The following is a 25,188-nucleotide window of genomic DNA, read 5'->3' as shown; positions in this document are numbered from 1 at the left end:
CATGCGGCTAAAATATATTAAATGGCAATGTTACATCCCTGAGCCTGTTTTACAAGTATTTTAATGAAATGTGCTCTGATGAACTCCTAGCACTTGTGACCCCCACCCCACGATTTACATACTCCTGACTAACCCAACAAGCAGCAAAATCCCCCTTCTTCACTGTTGAGGCCAGAAAGTCTTCTACTCTAATAGCTTCTTTCTTCAGACTGCTGAACTTGGGAATTCCCTCCCTGTTTCCTACTTCCCTGACTGTACTAACATGCAGGTTTAAATGTAATGTGAACAGATATCTTGCTGCTCAACTCCCTAGAGTCTCCTGTTAGACATGGTTCCAAATAGTAGCCCCTTACGTTCTCTCTTTTTTTTTTCATTTTTCTTAAACTTTTTCTTCTAGGGGATGGGACATCCAACCAGATGTCTGACATTTACCCCTATTTTAGTGAGTCCAACCAAGAGATCTTTTCAGGATTCTAGCCGTCCCTTTCAGTGCAATCGTTTGTATTTCACTTGCACTTGGTTCACCGGGTATGCTTGCTATGTACTTTTTAAAGTTCTTTTTCATAAGCCCAGTTGCTCCTATGATGACTGGTATAATTGAAACGTCTTTTAATTTCCAATTTCGTTTCATATCATACATAAGCCCTTGATACTTTGTTACGTTCCAATATGAATGTTTATATGAATCTTTAAATATTCCCTGTTTGAGGCTGAAAAGAATAACAAATACAGAATCAATCGGATGCACCGTTCGATTTGTATTTGTTCATTATGGATTCTTTCTCATTCCTGTAATCAGATTCCACGACCGCAAATTGTATAGGTTTCAATTTTTATATTATTACAGAAATATATTTCTTTTTGTTGCATTACCGGACTATCTTTTGGATACAAATAGTATTCAAAACTTTAATCTTTGAATACATGAGGATTTGCTAAGAATTTTAAAGCAGGAAATGATTTTATATTCGATAGTTTAAATGCTTCCAAATTCTTTTCAAATTTCCAAGGGTCACGAAGTAAGTTGCTAAACCATTAACTAAAGATTAAAATAGGTGCAATGTTTATGAAGAAATGGAAATGCATTGTGGTAGATTTAATTTTATAATTAAATTTTTTTTAAATAAAATTAACGTTTTATTTTATACTATTTTTTAAAAATTTCAATATATAAAATTTCAGTAAATAAAAAATCCTACCTAAATCAAGTGGAAGCAAGAAACACTTTGTGATAGAGATTATAAATATAAAAATTGAATTTTATTTGCTGTAAAAGAAAGCTTAACAATAAATGAAATATAATGACTAATAATAATAAACAAACTTCTAATGAATAATATTAATAATATTAATAGTAGTAGTAGTAGTAGTAAGCCCCCCCCCCAAAAAAAAAGAAAATTGTAGTGTTGGCATTGACTGACACCACACCAAATACTCTGGGAGGAATGAAAGATCCAGAGAAAGCATTAACTAAACCTCCACTGGATTAGTCCGAAGAGGACTTGGACCTTAGGGAGACTTATTTGCCACCTAAATTCCAGTGAAGACCAATGGTTATTTCCAGCGAGTAGTTAATGGCAAGCGGCTGTTGCGATGACGCAAATTCATTTGCAAAGGTTATCAAAAGAGGTGAAGAGTATTGGAAATCTGGGGAGACTTGATGTCACCCAGACTTCAGGGAACACCACTCGTTGTTGTCAGTAATGATGACGTGTGAAAAGAATAATATTAATGATGTGAATTATCTTCCTTTACTTTGTTTTTCTAATTTTTCTTTCTCTTCTCCGGAGCCATACTAATTTGGCTGAAATATGAAAAATTAAAAAATAAATTGAAACAATAAAAAGAAAATTGATTTCTTGACAGTGCAGACATAAAGCCGTCTACAATCAATCTAGGCTGGTGTGCCAACCACTGGCCGCTCCCTTTTTGACAGAATTTTTAACTTAATAGGTTGCGCACTATCTGCCAAGTTCCAGCCCCTGTTGCATCACTGGACTTGTTTTACAAGTACCTCCACGGAATATACTCCAATGGACTTACTGAATTTGTACTATGTAAACGTAAATATCTCAGACTGACCCGACTAGCAACAAAATCCCACTCTTTCTTTATAGAAGTTTCTCGATGCTAAAGGAGTTTTTCTTTTTTTACTCTGATAGCTTCTATCCTCGGATCACTTATCTTTGAAATTCCCTTCCTGCTTCCTGTTTTCCTGACCATAACAACATGTAAACATTTAAATGTAATGTCAACAAATCTTTCTGCCCAATTTCCCACCGAATTTGCACAGTATAAATCTGGCTCCTATCTAAGTAACCCCTTATGCCTTGTTTTGGGGTAAAATAAATAAATACAAAAGCTACAAATATTTTTTTCTTTTGTTTAAAAAATATGGCTGTAATTTCTTTGTTCATTTAACAGATTTGGTTAAAAAAAAAAAATAAAAAAGTGACGCAATTTTAGTTGGTTCAAAGACAAAACTTTTTTCTCTCTTAACTATTTGCAAAAAAAAAAAAAAATGAACGAAAAAAAAAGAAACGAACATGTGCCGACTGATAAGAATATCAGATGATGCATCTTCGTGTGCAAAAGCCAAACTCGATAGGATTCTGCATCAAAATGTTACCAAAACTCTCGAGTTGCTTCTGCAATAATATGAATATCTGTGCGTGCACATTTCAGTCTGCATAGTTTTCTGACTTATAGATGCACCCCCCTTCTCCTCTGCGTTGTACTAATGGCACATATGCTTGAAATGAAAATAACCCAGAGTACAGTGTGTTTCTATGGTCCGCAAGACTGCAATGCAAATTTTAAACTACCCTATCACTGTGCTATTACCAGCAAAATGTCGGTTAAAATATATAACATTGGAAATAGACTATAGAAGAGCAAATTCATTATTTATGCTTTCTATTATGTTAGAAAATGTACCCGGCGTTGCCCGGTATTGAACATAATGTTTAATTCCTTTAAAAGAAAAAATGAAGTAAAAAAAAAGAAAGAAAAGAAACTGAGACACGTGCATGCGAGTATTATATTTTTTCTAAGCAGTTCACTTCCTCTAAGTAAAAAAACGAAAATACTCAAGCTGAGATCCAAACTAAAACCTAAGGACAGTGAGTCAAGTACGATAACCAGTAGGTCAGATTGACACATTATTTAAAGAGTGTTTTCAAACCTACTTATTCTTAACATAAGGAATCTGTCACGTGAATCATTCATGCATGCACATTCACGAAACAATTGAAAAACAGATAAAATCCGATGACTCTCATATTCTAATTTTTCAATTTTGACCCCTTACCAGCCCTTACCAGAAAACCAATTAAAAAGTTTTCCACATGTCTGAATACTCTATATACCAAATTTCAAGTCTGTAGATCAAAAACTTTGTTGAGTATATAGGTTGAGAAGTGTCCTTGCACACATTCTCACTTATATATATATATATAGAGAGAGAGAGAGAGTGAGAGAGAGAGATAGAAAGTGAAATAGTCTATTAGTAGTAATAATTTAATAGTAATTAAATAAGTAAAACATTGTAAGGGGGAAACCGTGTTCAAACTCGTCTAGCATTTAATAAAGATTACGCTCTCGCTTGAGTCTCTCCTGTTCCAGGTGAATATAGCAGTTTCAATCTTACCCAAAGCAGGCCAAAGGATTAGTTGGCCAAAACATGGTGAAACAGCAACTATGGAAGCATTAATTACTGGGGATTCAGTTACAACACTCAGCATTCCTATCTTGTTGCAGTTAATTACCTGAAGAAGGCTACAGGACGAGTTGGCCGAAACGTGGGGAAAGCAACCAAAACTATGAAAATGTGAACAATAATGTGCAAAAGAATGAATACATAAATTATGAAACCTTCTTTCAAAAGATTTCAAAAACAAAAATATATGATACACCCGTCAGAAATCCAGGTTTTATTTTATCTGTTAACAAAATCACTTGAACATCGATGTTAATTTATTAAAAAACAGTCATACAAAACAAAAACAAAGCAGGACGTATTACTTACATGGCTCGTTTCATTATATCTAGCTGAACGGTACATCTTTTCCCTCTTTCTCCATCTAGGACAGTACCATGGATACCTCCTCTCTACTTGAAAAGAGGACGTGACATGGGTATGTTGACTTCCATTCTGGAATCACCTTTTACCCTTAGGTGTAACTCAAACTTTTCAATTCAAACTACATCAACTCTCTAACAAGCATGGATATCCCAGACACTATGGAGTGTGGTAAATTGAAGTACCTATTTACAATGCCTCTCCACAGGACAGAGTTAGACACCAGAGTCGTTTTTTTAACGTGGAGAAAAGGTACAAAAATAAAAAATTGTCTCAATCGTGAAGGACTACTCCTCCACCAAAAGAGAACAAGAAATGGAAGTGCAGCATCTGAAGAACAGATGGTATTTATTTGCTCCCCCAGCGAGCAAATTAGGCACAAGGCCGATTTTTAATGTGAGGAGTGAAGGGAGGGGGAAGGGAAAAAGGGGACCAGCTCCCGAGAGGTGGGAAATGGGAGCTGGTTAATGGTCAGGCATGTGGGGTTGCCCCCACATCTGGTCTTTGCTAGTCATAGCTAGTCATAGCTAGTCATAGCTTGCAGTATCTGCCGGACAGATACTACACTTTGATCTTGGCCAAATGAAGTAGACCTGGCTCAATAGTATAAAGTGATATGACTGCAATCTGATTGATATTAACTCTTTAGTTTGGATCGCATGACGAGAATGAGTGAGATATTGCTTAGTTTTGTCCATCTCAGAGTTTGGGGCATTCTCAGCAATCTAAATAGAAAAAGCAGATTATTTTTTTTTATTTGTCTCCCCTTATTTAAATTTTTTTTTTTTTTCTATTATTCTTTCTTTAATCAATGAAGAACTGCTTTGATTTAAAAAAAAAAAAAAAATCAATGCCGGTTAAAATATATAACATAGAAGAGCAAATTTATTTTTTTTGTTTTCTATTATATATTCAACTAGCTTGGGTGCCGGAGTGTTTGGAGGTATCTGTTGCGCAAAAAAAAAGTGGTAGTAGGCAGGCAGGCAGGCTCGAACCTGTACCACGAAGGAGAAAAAGAATGTGAAAAAAATGTAATGTCTGCTATTTCGTCCATCGCCAAACCAGAAGTGGTGAAGGTTTAAATTAAGGCTAGTTAATCGAAAAGAGAGGATGACTTTTGAAAATAGCGACGAAAAAAGTGACTCCTCTCTGTAAAAAAGTGTCCAGTCGAGGGTGAAGGAATTAATGTTTTTAACCAATTTTTCAATATTTGTCATCCGAAGGGTCGAGCTTCAAAACAATACCGATATCATGAAAATCTATCGCCTCTGTCGAAAGTTTTAGGCATACATACATACATACATACATACATTTAAACAGACAGTTGAGATTTATATTATAGATCAAAGTGAAATGGTCTAGTGATTAAATAAATAAAACATTGTGAGAGGGGAACTGGGTTCAAACTCGTCTAGTATTTAATAAAGATTGCACTCTCATCTCATTTTTTTTTATAACGTTTGAAACATATTTTGTTTTAATTTAAATTTTAGAGCAGGAATTATCAAATGGGGTCCTATGAGCCCTTTAGTGAGTCCATGATAAAAAATTGTACTTCTATCTTTTTCTCCCTCTCTTTCTCCCTCTCTCGTTTCCCCTCGCCTTCTTTTCATCTTCACCCAGCCGATTCCTCTCTCTGGACATGCATACACATATCTAGTTGTTGTAAGGGAAATAAATCTATGAAAAAAAGTTGGTTATTTTCATTCAGTTAGTGGCAAGAAAACAGACTACATGATAACATTAAAAAAGAGCATATACATTTTGATAACATTAAATGTTATAAATGGCCAAATAATGAATCTTTTTCTTTATACTTGTGAGATTACGTTTATTAAATTTTTTTTTTTTTTAATTCATTTTAAATACTGACTTTCTGGTTATTTGTTGTGTATTTTTTTTTTTTTTTTTTTTTTTTTTTTGCATAGACATTTGCTCTATATAATAGATTCTCTTTATCATACTGAATTAGAATACCTGTCCCAAGACAAGTAAAATAAATTCTCCTAATAGAACAGTTTTGCACCACTCTTATGTCTCCTTACAAAGAGTAGAATAAATGTGATGATACTAAACCTTATATCTAGAATACTCAATTTTGATCGAAATCAGTACATCATTTTGGTTTTAGTAAAATGTTAAAAAAAATTTTAGGCTCAAGCTTAAGATATTTTAAGAATAAATGGAAGAGACTTTAATTGGTGTCAAATGATTGTAAATCAAATTCAATGCAAGTGAAACTTTTGTCTATATTTTGCTCCCTAAAAATCCTTTAAATTGTGCATATTTTTCTCCCTAAAAATCCTTTAAATTGTGCATATTTTTCTCCCTAAAAATCCTTTAAATTGTGCGTATATTTTGTTCCCTAAAAATCCTTTAAATTGTGCGTATATTTTATTCCCTAAAATATCTACATGATATGATAGACTCTCCCATTAATTTCGACATATGAGCTCCACCACAACAATTAAGTTGTTCGGAAATCCACACAGATTTGTTTATAGTTGTGAAGGTTTTATGCAGAACCAATCACAGTTTTAGGTACAACTGCTAATTTCACTTGTGCAATGGCTGTGCCATAAGACAAAACAGAGTTTTCCTTCTTAGATGCATGTCTGAGGGTGCATCTCTCTCAGTGGATTAAACACGCCCCCAGATATCAATCTGGAAATTTCTATGTCTGGTGCTGTACATACAGCATCTAGCCTTCTCAAATGGTTACCCATCTGGTACTGGCCAAGCTCATTGTTGCTTAACTTCTGGGATCTTGCGAAAACCGGTGTTTCAATGTGATTATGCCGAATTTATACATACAAATATATAAACATACCTAACTTTATCCAATTATTATTTACTTGTTCTGTTTTATTTTATTTGTAGCCATGAAACGGAGACGACGCATTGGCTTGATCCAAGGTTAATACATGTACAGAAGGGTCAAGCAGAAGATTGCAACGAAGATGGTGAGTAAAACAGTTGTTTCTTTCTTAAATACTTCATTAGAGAATTGTAAAAATATCTTAAAATGTTGTATGCTTTATACAATTTGATGAAGACTTTGTTCGCTTTTCCTTTAGTTGTAATGGAATGCGTCAAACTTTATTATCCAATCGCAGTAAAAGGAACAGAGACATGGCGTTTGTCTAATGTAACTGCCACTTTATGGATTCTAATGTCAAGCAGTAAAATCTTGATAATAGCAGGTTATCACTTTTTTGTTTGAACCAGAATTTTTTCACTTGACTCGGATCAAATTTTATCTACTGGAACAAGTAGATATTATCATGATTTTCTCTCCCCCTCCCCTTTGGGTACCTATAACTAAACGGAACCTCCATGAGCAAAGTTTCTTTCAGAGAACTACTCGTCTGTGGAACACAATACCACCGGGCTGCTTTGTAGCTTATTACAACATGTTCATTTTCAAGTCCAAAGTTAACAAATTTTTTAACTCTCAAATAAAATTCTTTTTAGTTTCAAACATCATTCTGAGCATCAAGGTGTTTGTTTCATCGTCCACCCGACTACCACATTAACTTGTGTCTTCGAAAGACCTTTGAACCTTGATAAGTGGTCACTCATGAATTCTGCAAAACTAATTAATGATTATCTTCCTCTCACATAAAGTGAACCCTACCCCTTCCCCATGTTAAGAATGGCTTTCTTGTCTATTTGACTATGTCTAATTTATTCAATCAAATGGACATTAGAAACCGGAATTCAAAAAGAGCAAGTTTGATTATAAGCAAATTTTTCATAGACTTTTTATACTTAGTATTTAATACTTAGTATTGAAACAATAAACATATGAAATAACTCTTGTTTTCACTTGATATATAAACCATTATACACTCTTCAGGGCCCGTGACGCAGTGGATAGAAGCTTTGAGTATCTATGGTTCTGGGTGACCATTGTTTGAAGATAGCCGTTACAATCCTACCCAAGCAATGGGATTCACTAAGAGATCCAGAACTACTTTGTCTTCCCTGGAAAAATTTACATATGAATGTACTTTATCGATTTTATATAGATTCTTTAACCTTTCTTTTTATAAGGAACACACACACACACACCTTTATACATATATACGTAAATAACAATGAGCTTCGATATCAATTAGATTAAGCGAAACGTAAGTTAGATTATTTTTTAAATATTAAACAATAAATCTATAGCTTTTGTCTTTATTTTTCATCTTCCACATAGTTTTATATTGACTTTCCAAAATTGAAGGTTTACTTGTTAAAGATGCAGAGAGATGCTAAAGGAAGCAAATATCTCAGGTTGAATCTTACCAAAAACAAAGTAATGATTAGTAGTCGTAATGTTGGAATGCCAGTGGCGTAGCAACTATTTTTACCACCCAAGGCGGTCGTAAGATTTGCCTTTCGCTAGCCGTTGATAATGCGTTAATTTTCAAAATTCCAGAAAGTCCTCAAAATATTTATTTTCATAGAATTACAATCAAGGATCTAAAATCCGTTTCAAAACACATAAAAAAAAAAAATAAAAAAAAAAAAAAAAAAACATATTACGACCGTAAAAACTTATTTTGGTATAAAATTTCAGATTTTTGTTAGCTTTTAATTTTAATTTTTTTTTTTATTTTCACCCCTCCCTCCTCAAAATGCCACCTCCTGGCCCGGAGCAGACCCCCCCCCCCTTTGCTACACCACTTTGGAAAGCTCTCAGAAAGAGAAAAGTTTATTACTCAGTTTGTTGAAAGGAAGTCGCGTGCAACTTGGATTTTTTGTGGTAGTCTTATGTTTATTTATCATGATATCACCCCCCCCCCCAGGCTAACAAAAATCTGTGAGCGAAGGAAGAATATTTTTGCTCGTACAAATTAATTCTTTCAGCATAATTATGAAACAATTGCTTGTGCCCATAAAGTACTCCATTTGAGTATTAGACAAAAGTGATGTATTCGTTTAATATTATTCTTTAAATAATTATTGAATTAACTACACCCATGAAGTAGTATTGTTTTAATTCTGAAATTGTCCATCATTTTAAAAATTTCAGAATTAACTCAACCATTTTAAACATTTTTTATTTTTTTTATTTCACATTTAAAATTTCTTGAAGCTTTTAGCAACATTTTACAATTTTGTCAAACGGCAAACATTTTTGGATAGGCATTTTTTTCTGTCTTCTTTTACCCAAATATCAAAATTTAACATTAGAATTTTTTTCATTTTTTTTTTTTTTTGTTCAAACAAGAAAATCACATTTTTCTATTAAAAACAAAATTATATATTTTGACTCAATCTCAGCATATCTGATTGGTTTTTATATAGATTTAAAAAAATTTCTTAGTTAAACACAAAAAATACCTTTTTAGGTGTAAAATCTATTCTGTCTTCAAGTTTAGTGCAAACAAGTTCTTGTTTAGCCGTACCATTAAATAATCAAATTCTACCCAATTCCCACTATTAACGATTATTAACCACTTTACACTCATTAACCCTTATTCTTGAGTGGCCTTTGGGCCTTGATAAGTGATGATTCCCGTGTAAACAAAACAAAACAAAAAACAACTTTTTTTTTTTTTTTAAAGCTATTTGGCTATAGTACATATGTTTGTGTTAATAGATATAGAGCTGAAAATGCAACACTTGTGAGCGAGTGCTTCTGTCAAAAGCTGGCTACATCAAGCACCTAAAGTCACACTAAACTCCTATTCCGGTCAGCTGTGTACCTAGTAGTCCGGACCAAGCAATCTGTTTTGTATGCAGCAAAGTTTGCAAGTCTACTGCAAGTCTACTGCTGGTTTGAGAAGACATGATTGTTCATAGGAATACACTTCAACCTCCAGAGGAAGTCAACTCGATGGAAATTGCTCAATTTGTATGTCACATCTGCTTGAAGATGTGCAAATCTGCGGCGGACTGCAAAGTTGTCTAAGATGGCATGGATGACAAGAACTCAATGTGACGACGACATCTAGAAAGATGCAGCAATCATTACATATATGTGTGTGTGTGTGTGTGTGTGTGTGTGTGTGTGTGTGTGTATATATATATGTGTGTATGTATATGTATGTGTGCTTGTGTGTGTGTGTGTATATATATATATATATATGCGTATGTGTATATATGTGTGTGTATATGAAGTAAGAGATGATAATTTTAAGTTAAATAAACATTTTATTACATCATCATATTTTTTCCTCTTCTGATGAGAAGGATTTGGTTTGAAATGCTCTGGCCTAAAGAGGTTCTTTTTCCATTTTTCATACCAATCTAATAATGTAATAAAATTTTATTTAACTTTGAATTCTCAACTGATATACATGTATATGAGAGAGAGAGAGAAAGAAAGAAAATAGATGACCTTGTACATAATTTGAATGATTACTGAATCAATTTTTCGAAGTTGACATAACCCAATAAATATCTTTTAACAATAATCAATTCAAAGAATAATCTAGAACAAACAATAACCCCTTCTCTCTCTCTCTCTCTCTCTCTCTCTCTCTCTCTCTCTCTCTCTCTGATATAAGGCTTTAAATCTTTTAATTCATGCAATCAAGCAGATTTTTTACTTTTAAGAAAGTTTTGTAATTTGAATGTGTATCGGCAAAACCCAGATCAAAGTGTCATTTAAATTTATTTAAAAATGATAGATGAACCAGAAAGAGTGTTCACTTGTATTTCGTTTGCATTTTCTTTATTCTGCTTACAATTGAAACGGTTATACTGTGAGAGAATAAGTTTTTGTATTTTGGTTTCATTGATCAAAACAAGATGGGGGTGGGGGAAATGTTTGCAGAGAGCAGCCATGTTGAACTAGGTCAATGTTTTCAGCTTATGGCTTTAAGAGTGGCAAGGTTTCTGGTTTATTTGTTAAATAATCCACTAAACTGTTTTGTTTTGTTAAATTCTTACGTTTTCTCTGATTCTTCCTGACATTTGGCTTTTGACAGATGGTAAAGATATGAAAACATTTTTTAAATTTGCATTTCAATGAAAACAACTGCCAATAAAGTTGATCCATGTCATTCTTTGAGATTGCCAAAACAGCAGGATTTGCAGAGTTAAACTGATTTTTTTTCTCTTATAGTAACTCGATAATGTGTATACAAGCTTTGCGAACGATGAAGAGATTTTATGAAATAGAACAATGTGTCCTTTTTTGGAAATCGTTTCTTTTGCTTATTGCTACCTTTTTAGTGTCCAGTTAATGTATTTTAGATGTCCTATTTATACAGGTAAACATAGAAATGGATGGTTTTATCAGATCAGGCTGGCTGAAGATACTGATAAAAAATGGATGTTTATTGCTTTTTCCCTTTTCTTTGCAAAACTCAATCATGTTCTGCAAAGTATAAAACAAAATCAATTTTTCTCTACGAAACAACCAAATCAAACACTGTGAATGAATATTTAAAGATTTTAACAACTTACAGCAGAAACACGTTTTTTTCAAAAATTGCTTGATTCGGCATTAAATAACTCTAAAGGGTCATCTTCTTGCCTTCTTCAGGTGATTCATTGTGACGGGATAGGAATGCGAAGTCTCGTAACTGTATTCTCACTAATTACTGCCTTCCATAGTTGTTGTCTCACCACGTTTTTGGCCAACTAATCCTCTAGCCTGCTTTGGGTAGGATTGAAACCGCTATCTTCAGACAATGCTCACCTAGAACCGTAGAGATTCAATGTCACTATCCACTGTGCCACGAGAATTACTGAGGATATGATTGTGCGACTCAGAATTCATATCCCGTTGCAGTTAATCATCTGAAGAAGGCCAGAGGATGAGTTGGCCGAAACGTGATGAAACTATGAAGATGAGCATAAGTTTGCAAAAAAAAAAAAAAAAATACACAAATTACTCATCTCAAAGGATTCTAATAAATAAAATTTTTTAAAAAATCATACAACCCTAAAGGGGTTGATATGCCATAAAACAAAACCAAACAGAAATGAATTTAATTTACATGAATAAAACGGCATAAAATTCTATCTCTTTTTATTTGTTTAATTATCAAATCTTCTGAAACACAAGAACGATTCTTCTCTTGCCATTAAAAAATATGCTTATAAATATTAGCCATAAGTCGCTTATCTCCAGATTTCTTTTTTTTTCTTTTTTTTTTTCTTTTTTTTTTTTTTTTTTTGTCGAATGACAGTATTCTTTTTATCCTTTTCCTCTTTCTTAATTTCTTTTTTTGGGATTCATCATTTGCCAAATGGATACGTCGTCGCCAACTAAATTAGTTTAAAAAATGAATGCAATCTTTTTTGTTCATCTTGAATTATGAACAATAAATGTATTGTCCCTATTTCACTTGCCTCCCAGCAAAGGCAGAGTTAGACCGAAAGCCAGTTTTTTACAGGGAAGGGGATCCAGCTCACCAAATAAAGGGCATTCTGGATTAGGACAAAAATTTTCATTTGCCTCAATCAAGAAAGATTTCTTTTTTCACTGACCGAGAACAGAAAGGATGAAGTGTAGTATCAAAACAAATATTGCATTTTGACCTGACCCGAAGGCCAAGGAAATGAACTGTCATTTGCATTGAAATCTTTTTAGCTTTTTTTATTTTTTTAGCTTTTTTTTTTTTTAGTTTTTTTTTTTAAGCTTTATTTTAAATTTATGTTCGTATATCAGTTGGGCATAGGATTTAAAATAGCAAACACTTTTAATTTATTTTTCAAAAGCTCTTAAAAAGTATGTTTCCCTTTCTCTTTTCTTTTGTCTTTTCTCCTTTCTCTTCCCCCTCCCTTTTTTCATTTCTTTTTTCTCTTTCCTTTCTTTTCCCTTCCTTTTCTATTTTCTTTTCTTTTTCCCTTTCCATTTCATTTTTCCTTTCTTTTCGTTTTCTTTCCTTTCCATTTCTTTCTTTCCCATTCCTTCGTTTTCTTTCCTTCTTTTCCTTTTCCTTCCGTGTACATCTACTATATAAAGTTAGTTGTTTTTCCATTTGCATTAGTGCTGATAGATTCTGTAACTAAAGCTAGATATAGAAAAAAGTTTTAATTAGGTTACATTAGAAAAAAAAAATTTGCTTTTGATATATTTCTTCCATTTTTATGTTTACACACTTTTTTTTTTAAAAAGATTTATAGGAACGGACAGAACTACCTTTTAGTCACATTTAGTCTTTCTACAACTCGGAATAACATGCTCAGTTCAGATATTTACTAAGAGATAATAATTTGCTGTATCGTTTAATAAAGTAAAATACATCAAATCAGTTTTTAAAAATTTTTAACAGAAAATATGCCCAATAAGAGATAAATAAGTGCATGAGAGAGATTTAAAAGAAATATTCTAATTCTATTTTTTGTTTGCCCCTTGGCAACGTCGGGTATCCATGCTAGTTTAAAATAAAGTTTTATTAGAACCTTTTAACCGATACAAATGCTAAAAGAATACGTATTTGGATGCTTTGGACTACTGTTCTCATCTTGAGTACCATTTCCACAATGTTTCGGTCAATGTAACCTCTGACCTTCTTCATCGAATTCTGAAATCTGCAAGAAATTTCAAACGGAACCCTTTGTTTAATTCACGGGGGTAGCATGCTCTCATTCAGTCAGCCATGACTGAATAAAGGTCCTAAATAATTTGCAATTGTATTTTTGAGTGCTTACACTGAGAATTGAACCTTCAGGAGAATGTTAGTTTTACAACTGAATTTTTCCAAGTACTCTAACCACTGTTCCATGGGTTGAAGGTTCAATCGTCAGTGTGGGCGCCCAAGAATACAATTGCTAATTATTTAAAACCTTTATCCATTCACATTGATGAAACAAAAGCATGCTACCTCCGCGAATGAAATAAATGGTTCTGTTCAAGATTCTGTGCAGATTCTAGAGTTCGACATGATGACATGAAGGTCGGAAGTTACATCGACCAAAACATTGTGAAAATGACACTCCAGATGAGAAAAGTAGTCCGAGTTGGTTGGTTGTTTTTGTTTTACGGCATATCAACCCTTTTCAGTTTATTTAATGCTGAATCCAAAGATTTGGTAGAAAAATTTTTTTAATAGAATATATTTGTTTTTTCTAAGTCAGTTTCTATTTAACCGATACTTAGGACCCTAACAGGTACTACCACTCCGAGCCCTGTCGGTGGGGCATTAGAATACACCGACTGCCCTCCTGCAGAGGGTAAAAGTCCCTCAATGGGGGTCCTGGATATGACCTTAAACTATATCCAGTGGTGAGGCCCCAGCTTGTGGGGTTTGAGGAGTGTGGAGCCACCCTTTAATTACCATTGCTCCCAGGTCCACTCTGACCCAGAGTGGTAGTACCTGTTAGGGTTCCAACTATGGGTTAAATAGAAACCGACTTGAAAACAACAAATATATTCTATTAAAAAATTTTTCTTCAAAATCTTTGGATTCGGCATTAAATAACCCGAAAAGGGTTGATATGCCGTAAAACAAAAACAACCAACCAACTACCACTCCGGGTCAGAGTGGACCTGAGAGCAATGGCGATTAAAGGGTGGCTTCACACTCCCCAAAACCTGCAAGTTGGGGCCTCAACACTGGATATAGTTTAAGGTCATATCGAGGACCAAAAATAGTCTGAAGAATACAAATGATATGAATAATCCATCCTGATCTCCAAAATTCAGGAATGTGATAAAAGAATAGTTTTACTCTTTTCTTTTAATAACAGCGTTATCAAGAAATACCATCTTTGTTTCAAAGTAAAAATGATAATTGACTGCAATAATTGTTTTTTTCTTAGTGTTTTTTTTTTTTACTGGCTTCTCTTAGTATTAGCGACTTAAATGTATCCTGTTCTTTTATATGACAGGGACGCATGCAAAAATCAATGTTTCACTTTGGTTTACGAACACGCATGAATCATAATACTTGACTTTCTTTTTTGCATTTAACTTTTAATTCAAACCATAAATAATAATAAGATTATTATTTATGGTTTGAATCAAGATATTGTATATGCGTGTTTCTCAACTAAACGTAACTTTGATAAATACAGATTGATTTTTATTTTCTTACTAGGTAACCCTAGCAAGGCTGTTTGTGTGGAAAAATTAGTTGTTAATTTTCTCAAATAATCTCAAATATCTATGAAAGTAAGAATGTGTGTGAGGACACTTCTCAACCTATACGCTCAACGAATTTTTGATCTAAAGACTTGAAATTTGGTATATAAGGTATTCAGACATGTAGAGAACTTTTTAATCCGTTTTCATCTGGAAAAAAGAGCTGCTAGGAGGTCAGAATTGAAAAATTGGTACTTGGGAGGGGGGTCATTGGATTTTTATGTGTATCAACAGTTTTACAAATGCTCATGTGTGAATGGTTCACATGACAGCTTCATTATTTTAAGAATAAGTAAGTTTGAAAACACCTTTTAAACATCGTGTCAAGCTGGCCTAACGGTTATTTGACTCACTCTTTAGGTTTTGATCTCAGCTCGAGTATTTTTTTTTTTTAACAAGATATGAACTGTTTAGAAAAAACATACAAGCACATGTCTCAGTTTCTGTATGAATTAAAATATTTATGCATATATAATAATATCAATTCTGGTGTTCTGATTTCCTTACTCCTCCCACACCTCTCCTCATTCTTTACAGATTTCTTGCCTTCCTTGAATTTCTTATGCCACTCAAAAACTGATGCTCGATTCATGCAAGATGGTGCAAAAGCAGTCTGAAGCATTCCATACGTTTCTGTGGCATTTTTTCCAAGTTTAAAACAGAATTTCATTCAATACCGTTCTACTAACATGTCCTCACGTCCAGATTGCATTTTTTGAAATTCACCAGCTGTGACAATTAGGCTTTAGTAGGGTGTATTCCAATTCCTGCTTTAGCTGTTTAATTGAACCTGAAATCATAAAATTGGTCACTCATCTCATGGCAATAACATACTGAATTTTCAAGAATCTACAACAATTTTAAATGCTTGTACAAAAAAGAAGTCAGAACACTTACTTAAGGCAGCTTGTGTGTGTTTTTACGCATGTTTTTTGTGAATTATTTTAAATGAATTTCATTCTGAAATCAAATGGTAGAAAAGAGGTCAATTGTCTTGTCCAATTTTGACGTGTCATTCATTAGCGCAGCAAGTAACTCACTGGTTGACAGCAACACATTCTAAATCTATCATGATAGGATCATATCAACAAGTAAAGTTTACATGAATGACAAAATGGAAAATAAAATGCTTAGAAACTTGGATTTTCAATTTTCAAAATAATTTTTTGATAAATTATTTCTTAAATAAAATACTTGTTCAAACATTAAAAAAAAATGATAATAATGGTAATCAATGGGAGACTGGCATTATATAATAGACAGCAATGCTGAAAACAGTTGCAATTCTAAGGAAAACCCTCAAATGCGGACACTAATCCACATGCGCTACAAATGCTAACCAGACACATAGAAATTACAACAAAAGTAAAAAAAAAAAAAAACAACAGATAGAAAAATCTAGAAGAGAAAGCACTAATCAGACCACAACTGGATAAGTGCAAAGGGGACTGGGACCTCGAGGAGATTTATTGCCACCCAAATTCCAGTGAAGATCAGTGGTCATTGTCAGTGAGAAGTCAATGGCAATCAGCTGTTGTGATAACACAAATTTATTTGCAAAGATTATAAAACGAGGTGGAAAATACTGGAAATCTGGGAAGATTTGTTGTCACCCAGACTCCAGGGAGCACCACCTGCTGTTGTTATCGGTGAGTAATCTCTGATGATGGTCTATGTGAGAATATAGTGCAACTTTACGATAGTGTGTCTTTGAAAAAATACATTTTAAAGAAAAACATTATTACATACTTACGTGTCATGATGAAATTGGAATAAATTCCAAAAATCATGAAAAATGGTCCAGTAGAAAAATAATTATAAGTAAAAATAGATTTTTTCAAAGTTGTGAATTAGTTTATACTAGCATGGGCGCCCGGCGTTTCCCGAGTGTTTGGATGTGTGTGTTGAGCAAAAAAAAAAAAAAAAAAAAAAAAAAGTGGTAGTAGAAAGGCAGGCTCGAACCCGTACCGCAAAGGAGGAAAAGAACGGGGTAAAACCTAATGTTTAGGCTGTTACAACCACCGCCAAACCGGAAGCGACATTTTTTAAAATTAAGGCTAGACAATCTAAAGGAGAGGATAACTTTAAAAAATACCGGCGAAAAAAGTGACCCCCCCCCCCGTAGAAAAGTGCCTAGTTGAAGGGGAAGATATTAATGTTTTCAGCCAATTTTTCTATATTTGTCGTATGAAAGGTCGAACTTAAAACGATACTGATCTTGGTAAAATCCGTCCCCTCTATTGAAAATTTTAGGCAGACCTGCAAACAAACATACATACATACATTTATATATTGGTAACTAAAAATTTTCGACCCAAACTGATGAAAAAGCTTGCCCTATCTCTGAATACCCTTTATGCAAAATTTCAAATATTTAGACCAGAAATTGTCTGAGTAATTTGGAAGAGACCGCCGAGGTCAATTTTTTTTTTAACTATGACCCCTTTTTTGACCCCTTAAAATTTATTGTTTTCGGCTCAAATCCAGTTATTAAGTTAGATCCATGTCCAAGGAACCTCCAGCTAAAATTTCACGTGTTTAGACCCAAAATTGTTGGAAGAGTTTGGTAGAGTTCTCAAAGGTCAAATCGTTGAACTTTGACCCCCTTAATCGCCAAATTTCTGTCCATAAACCAATCTCCTCGATTTTCCCAAATCTCAGTACCCTGTATATATAATTTCGAATCTGTAGGCTTAAAATTGACAGAGTTATTGCGTAGGGAAATGTACACAGACACACAGATACGTTCACTTTTATAGATATATAGATAGATAGATAAATTAGCCCTCCAGGAACTCTAAATCAGAGAAGTACAGAATAATGACTTATCTACCCTTGCCTAAAGTTACTTTACAGAATCCAATACACTATTTTTCAGGGCCGCCATCTTACTTTTTCTTAAGAAACTGCACTGTTTTTTTTTGTTTTTTTCTGAAAATTAGCTATAGCACCTCTTCTACTGGACCATCTTTTGTAAGTTTTGGAATTTTATACTAATTTCAACATTACGCATAAGTACGTAATGTTTTTCCCTGAAATGCCTTTGTTCAAAAATACCCGATTGGGTCGCATGAGTGACACACTATAGTAAAGTTGCACCAAAGATAGTTTCTTTAAAGATAAAACATTTCTTGCTCTTTGAACAGATTTTTATTTGCAAAATTATTGCAAGTTTTAAAATTTTGGGAAAAAAAAAAAAAAAAAAAAAAATAGTATCCAGATAGAAATGGAAGGCATATAGCAGGTTAAACTGTTGTGGGTTTGATGAAAATGTTCTCATGGAACGAACTGGATTCGAACCTGGTGTACCCAGATTTTCAGTATGTGTGGTTCATCGCTTAGCCGTTATCACCCCCACAAATGTAAGGCATATTTATTTCTTTAAGAATTGCACGCATAGTGTGTATGTGTAGGTGGAGATACTTTGGCCATTTTCTTATGAATTCTTTCACATTTTTGACTTTCATTTATTCTCTTGATAACTGCGTTTTTTGTTGTTGTTGTTTTTGTTGTTGGAGAATTTCTTTCAGTTTTTTTTTTTTTCTCTCCAAAGACTTAAGAAAAAACGTAATCTTCAAACTAGATTATTTGTTATTCTTTTGGGAGTGGAGTTAAGCCAGACAGTCTGCAATTTTTATATTAAAACCAAATGCTTCAAAATAAGACCAAAATGGCTAACCTTAAAAACAAAACAACATAAGTGAAATGCAATTAAAGATGATTCTTATTTCACACAATTTCTTTATTCTTGATATTCCAATTGTCTTTGAAAAAACTGTTTCTATATAATATTTCCCAATTAGAAAATATAGCAGCCATGCGCGCACACACGCACACACACACACACACACGTATATTTTAACTGGAAAAATGGTTGGATAATTCTCCTGCTACATTAGATCTCTCACTGCCGATGTGCAATCCTCTACATGTATAAGAACTAAGTACGTCCTACGATAGAATACTGTTGCCACATTTGGGCAGATGCTCGGAGCAACCTATCCTGCCTTGACAGAGTTCAAAATCAACTTCATAACCTGATATGTGATGATCTTTTCTCTTCCATGCAAATTTTTTTCACGGAAGAGATGTTTCTAGCCTGAATCTGCTCTAGCGTTATTTTCATGGCAAGCACTCGTCTGAGCTCCAATCTATGGTCACCCTCCCTCCTTGCCAAACTTTCATAAAAAGCACTCGGCTAACGAAAACCACAATCAATAATTTCCTCCATTGTCTATCGGTGTCTAAACCTAAACATAGATTCCATGAACAAAGCTTCTTTCCTAAAACTACCCGTCTGTAGAATTCTGTTCTGCTGGTCTGCTTTCCAGATTACTGCAATGTTGTCATCTTCAAGTCCAACGTAAACAAGTTAATAAAATTATACTAAATTTTCCCTACTAACGATTACTGTCCCAATGATTACCGAGCACACATTAACCCTTATCCTTGAGTGGCCTCCGAGCCTTGATAAGTGATGATCCCTTTGCAAAAAAAAAAAAAGGAAAACAAAAAAAGATACCTGCAGATGTTAGTTATAAGTTTGTATTATTTAGCTTATCCTTGCGGACAATTTTAGCATGATTTTTGAAAGGCTTAACTCTATTCTTGTATTTTAGGCGTACAATGCAAATACTTAGCACTATAGATCTTTACTTATTACTACTTATCTATCTATAAAAGTGAAATTGTCTCTGTGTTTCTGTGTGTGTACATTTCCCTACCGAACTACTCCGTCAATTTTCAATCTACAGACTCGAGATTTGACATAAGGAGTATTAAGATTTGGGCAAATCTTTTTAATCGGTTTTTGGCCATCAATTAGGCTATCAAGGGGTCAAAGTTAAACGATTTGACCTTTGAAAACTCTAACAAACTCCTCTGCCAATTTTGGTTCTAAACACTTGAAATTTTAGGTGTAGGTTATTTGGACATGGATCAAACTTTTTAGTTCGATTTGAGTCCAAAACAATAAATGTTAAGGAGTCAAAGTTTTCAAAAATTTGACACCTGCGGTCTCTACCAAATTACTCAGCCAATTTTTCATCTAAACATTTGAAATTTTACATAAAGTGTATTCAAACATAGGGCAAGCTTTTATAATCGGTTTTTGGCCGAAAATTTGGCTGTCAAGGGTTAAAGTTTATTTTTGAAGGGGTCACAGATTTGACCTTTGCGGTCTCTAGCAAACTATTCAGCCAATTTTGGATCTAAACATCTGAAATTTTCCATAAAGGGTATTCAGACATGCAGCAAATCTTTTTATCATTTTGGGGCGAAAATTAGGCTGCCAAGAGGTCAAAGTTGAAAAAGTTGATCTTTGCAGATTCTACCAAATCCATCCGCCAGTTTTGGGTCTAAACACTTGAAATTTTAGATGTAGGTTACCTAGGCATCAGTCAAACTTCTTAATATATATATATATATATATATATATATATATATATATATAGATAATTATTAAATACCTACCGACACTAGTGTTTCATCCTTTTGAGAATCTTCAGTGCAGGGTGTCGCGATTAATACCAGTCGAACAATTTGAACCCCGCATCTCTGGCTCGATTAGCGAAGACCTAATCCATTCGGCTACCATTAACCGCATGAAATAACGTTGAATTTAAACATCTTAATTTTAAATGTTCATTTACGTCAGACAGTGATCTAATCGTTATACGATGATCTATGCATAAGAGCTAAATTGACCGACTAATTCAACTGAAAGTACTCAACGATAAGAAACGAATTTCTTAAAGGGGCTGTCATAATTATTTTTACTATAATAATTAAATATATATATATATATATATATATATATATATAATATAAAAGGCTGTATGTCTGTCTGTCTGTCTTCATATTTTCAAACTCTATCTCCTCCGAAACTAAAAGTTGCAGAACGGCGCTAGGGAGCTCGAATGATTGGATTTTTTACAAACCGTTCTTTTATGGGTCATTAGCCGGTTAAAATTGTTCAAGGGATCAAAATTGGGTCAAAATTGAAAAAATCGTTATACATTTTGTACATTCATCTTAGTTTATTTTTAATTAGTTCATATGCGTATCATGTTGATACAGTGGTAACGTCACCAGCTTTGAATGCTACAGTTTCGGTTTCGATTCAAACTGATGACACTCAAATGCTTTTTTTTTTTATCTTTGAAACCACGACTCTATAATATATATATGAAATCTGGACAAATTAAAATATTTAATTGTATTTCACATCCGGGCAAAGCCGAGCCCCCCCCCCCCCCCCGGTCATATATATATTTTGATGCTGATCTTATCTATTATTTTAAGCCTTCCCAAATTCATAACCATGGTGTTACGGATAAGGTACTAGGTGAACTTCAATTGTAAATAGCAATCTTTTAAAGATTGAAAGTTCAATCCTCAGTACGGACGATACTCAGAATATAATTGTGAATTACTTAGGACTTCTATCCGGTCATAGCTGATGGAATAAGAGTTTGCTATCCTAGGGATTACATAAAGTTCCATTCAGAATTTGATGCAGATTCCCGCATTCGACAAGACACACATGAAGAAGGTCGGAGGTTACATCGGCCAAACACATTGTGTGAATGACACTCAAGATGAGAACAGTAGTCTGAATAATGCAAATTATCAATCCTCATATCCAAAAATTCCGAAACACAAAATAAACATTGTTTTATCATATAACACAATATTGCTGCTGCTGAATAAAAACAGTATTTGTGTCATCCAATCAAAATCGTTGTAACAAATCAGACAGTTGACCGTTTATGTACCATGTCATTGTTTTAATTTTCTCATCCTGGTTTTTGAAAGAAGGGTACTGGTATAGTTCTTGACACAAGCTAAAACTGACCTTTTGTCGGTCTCTTCCGGTTGTTTATGTGAATAGCCAGAAGCTGTCGAATCAAAACAACAAAAAAAGAATGAAACATTTAAAGCAAGAAAAAAATGTCACTGTGTATAAAATTTTATAAAAACAAATATTTTTAAAGAAAATACTAATATAAATGAAACAATAGTTACTTTTGTTACAAGAAAGTTAAGATTTTTTTTTTTTTTTTTTTTTTTTTTTTTTTGTTTTTTACAGTTCTTGAACAAGACCAACTATATCTGTATTAGTTTAGGGTTAGGATAAAAAGAAAAAAAGTTTACATTTTTTAGGATTAGGATTTCTACGAATTTTTTTATTTCTAAAAATTTAGCAAATTTACTTAACTAACGATTGAAAATTGTCGCCGGCTGTCTTGCAACCTGATTGGCTAAGTGCTTTGTCATCTTCTGATTGTTTATATAAAGATGCAAACAAAATGTCGGTTTTAGCATCGGTTACAAAGTACTGAAAGGAGCACCGTTAACAGGCGCATGTGTCTATATTAAGTGTAGCATCCGGTATTGTCAGGAAAAACATAAAATCCAAACACAGCAGTACAATATTACTTCAACCGTCTTTTATGTTTCTGATCTCTGAAAGATTAACTAAAATAAAAAATAAAAACAAAATAAAAAAAAAACACTTTCAGTAGATTTTTTAAAATTAAATTATTTAATGAATAAATTGTAGACAGGGAAGAGAAATACATAAATTAAAACTGCCTCAAGGTTAGCATGGTGATAGATTTACTGTCAACAACCTCATAACTGTTGTTTTCCTTATTTTATCTTTTATTCTTAATATAGTCCATAAGCACTGTTTCTGACAAAGGGAGAAGAATGACTGTTTTCTGAGTCGGCTGTTGTGTTGAGTAGGTGGCATGTGAAGGTTTTCAATCCTCCCACGGTATTCATCATCATTCAACTTCATTAACCCTTATTTTCAAGTGATTTTAGACCTTAAGACTTTTTTAGCACAGTAGAGGGAGTCCACCTTCTTTGCAGCAGTCTTGGCAATGTCCTCTATGTATTTGTTCAAATTCATGTTGCCTGTGAATGTTAGGCCGGTGGGGTGTTATTTCTCAAGGCAATCATTAGTTGAAAAGTTTTTTTTTTGTAGCTGTTAAACTCTCTACGCCCTCCCCATGATCGTATTTTGTCCTCTAGTCATCACGTTTCATGAGCAAATGTTTCTGACCAAGGGGAAATAAATGCTGCTTTCGAGATCGACTCTTGTTTTGAGTAAGTGTTATTTGAAGATTTTCAGTCCTCTCATAGTATTCAGCATCATTTCAATGTTACTCTACCCATCTCGGTCATCCTTATCCTCTAGTGGTTTTTAGCCTTGATAAGTAGCGACTCATTTAATAATAAATAAGTGTTAATAATAATAATAATAATAATAATAAAAAAATTGTGTTTTTATATATCCCCCCCCACATCATTTTCTGTTAGTCTTGTCTAAAACATGAGAATGTCCTTGAAGAGAATCTTTAAACTAAGTGGTTTATCGTTGGACTTTAAATTGATATTTCATATTTAGGCTTACAATCCAGCAACAGGTGACTATTATTTTTCATTTTTTGTTCTTTTTTTTTTTTTTTTTTTTTTTTTTTTTAATTCGGTTTCTCTCAGAAAAAATTCCAGAAATAAGATGAGGAATTAAAAATAAAATTTAAACCGATTTCTAATACAGTAGAAGCATCTGTCATTTGTCTGTGTGTATCACATCTATCTGGTTTCGGTTGGAGAAGACACTTATGGAGATTAGATTCATTAAAAAAAAAAAAAAAAAAAAAAAAAAAAAACCCAGAAATTATTAAGAACAAGATTGAAGAGGTTGAAAATGTCAATAACAGCTTAGCTCCATTAAATAAGAGATAAACATATTTGTAATCGCACATATTCAGAAACATTAATAACTTGCAGCGTTTTTCTTAGGCAAAAACAAAATCTCGCCCTCTGAATCCAAATCTAAGGTTGATTCAAAGCAGCCAAATTCTTTTCAATGTTACATTCTTGCAATTTATAGTCTACATTAAAAACGGGCAAAAGTTATAGCCCGTTAATTTTAAAAATAGTGATTTATACCAAATTACTAGACTAAACGTGATATGATGACCAATCCCTATTAATTTGTATATTGAACGGATACCATACGTCTTGGTTTGCTGCACCTTATGACAAAGACCCATACAAAATTTCAGCCAGATTAGTCCAGTAGTTTAAAAAAAAAGGATAGACAGACATACAAAAAGACTAATAGAAATATAATATAGATAATACTACTACTAATAATAATAATACTATAATAATAATAATTATAATAATAATAATTATAATAATATTAATACTACTACTAATGATAGTAATTATAATAATACTACTGATACTACTACTACTACTAATAATAATAATGATAATAATAATTATAATAATGATAATACTACTACTATTACTACTACTACTAATAATAATAATATAAAGAAATAATAATGCAACTTTTGTGTGCTTACTGCACGGACCATGATCAATTTGCGCCTTGTCTTTTCCGAATTCAGTGCTTGATTTCAGCATCGGTCGTAGTATCAATCATGTGCTCTTGCTCAGTACTGTTATAAATAGTTTTTTTTTTTTTTAAATTGCAACTCGAGTGTCAATATTTTATTTTCTGAAGTTAAAATAATTTAAATTGATTTTTTGACAAACGACAAACTCAAAATCAAGACAAATCTTTTCCAACCGAACACAGAAAAGATCAGGTTGGTAGCCAATCAAAATATTGTCATGTTAATGTCGCTTTTGTACATGCTTGTTTTTAGGAATACAAATATTATTCTGCCCTTACTCATCAGAACAATAGGAACTTTAAAAGAAAATAAACATGGCCATGACTACAAAATCCGAAAATCTGAAGAAAAGTTGCAATTGTATGTTCTTTTAGTTTCCCCTCACAAGTCTGTCGTTTTTGTAGAACACGTCGATTACTGAACATACGACGTGCTTTAAATTAGTTTCCAGACTTTGTATAGGCATTTAAAATTCATTTTGACCGCGCCCCTGCCATATCAAAGAACCTACTGTAGATTTTATATATCGGGCTGTTCATTTTGTGTAGTAATAAAACTTCTCAAACGGCACTTGTGATGTTAGGCTGTGTAAGGGGTTAAATTTAGTCAAAATTGCCTGTTTCTTT

At 33.2% G+C, this 25,188-nt stretch overlaps 1 protein-coding gene across 11 annotated transcripts in view; it reads left to right on the top strand.

Annotated features, from left to right (window-relative positions):
* The window catches only part of LOC145294110 (membrane-associated guanylate kinase, WW and PDZ domain-containing protein 1-like), a 664,188-nt gene that overhangs the window by 238,107 nt on the left and 400,893 nt on the right, over positions 1 to 25,188 (top strand). For all 11 annotated transcript variants that reach the window (XM_080141199.1, XM_080141205.1, XM_080141202.1 and 8 more), the window contains exon 5: positions 6,962 to 7,044. In XM_080141199.1, the coding sequence (XP_079997325.1) occupies positions 6,962 to 7,044 (83 nt within the window). The remainder of the gene's footprint in view (positions 1 to 6,961; positions 7,045 to 25,188) is intronic.

Source organism: Euprymna scolopes, chromosome 15 (assembly GCF_053919585.1).
Source record: "Euprymna scolopes isolate OS-2025 chromosome 15, ASM5391958v1, whole genome shotgun sequence".
Taxonomy (NCBI): domain Eukaryota; kingdom Metazoa; phylum Mollusca; class Cephalopoda; order Sepiida; family Sepiolidae; genus Euprymna; species Euprymna scolopes.
Note: the sequence above shows the minus strand (reverse complement) of the source record. Positions and strands in the feature narration are given on the sequence as shown.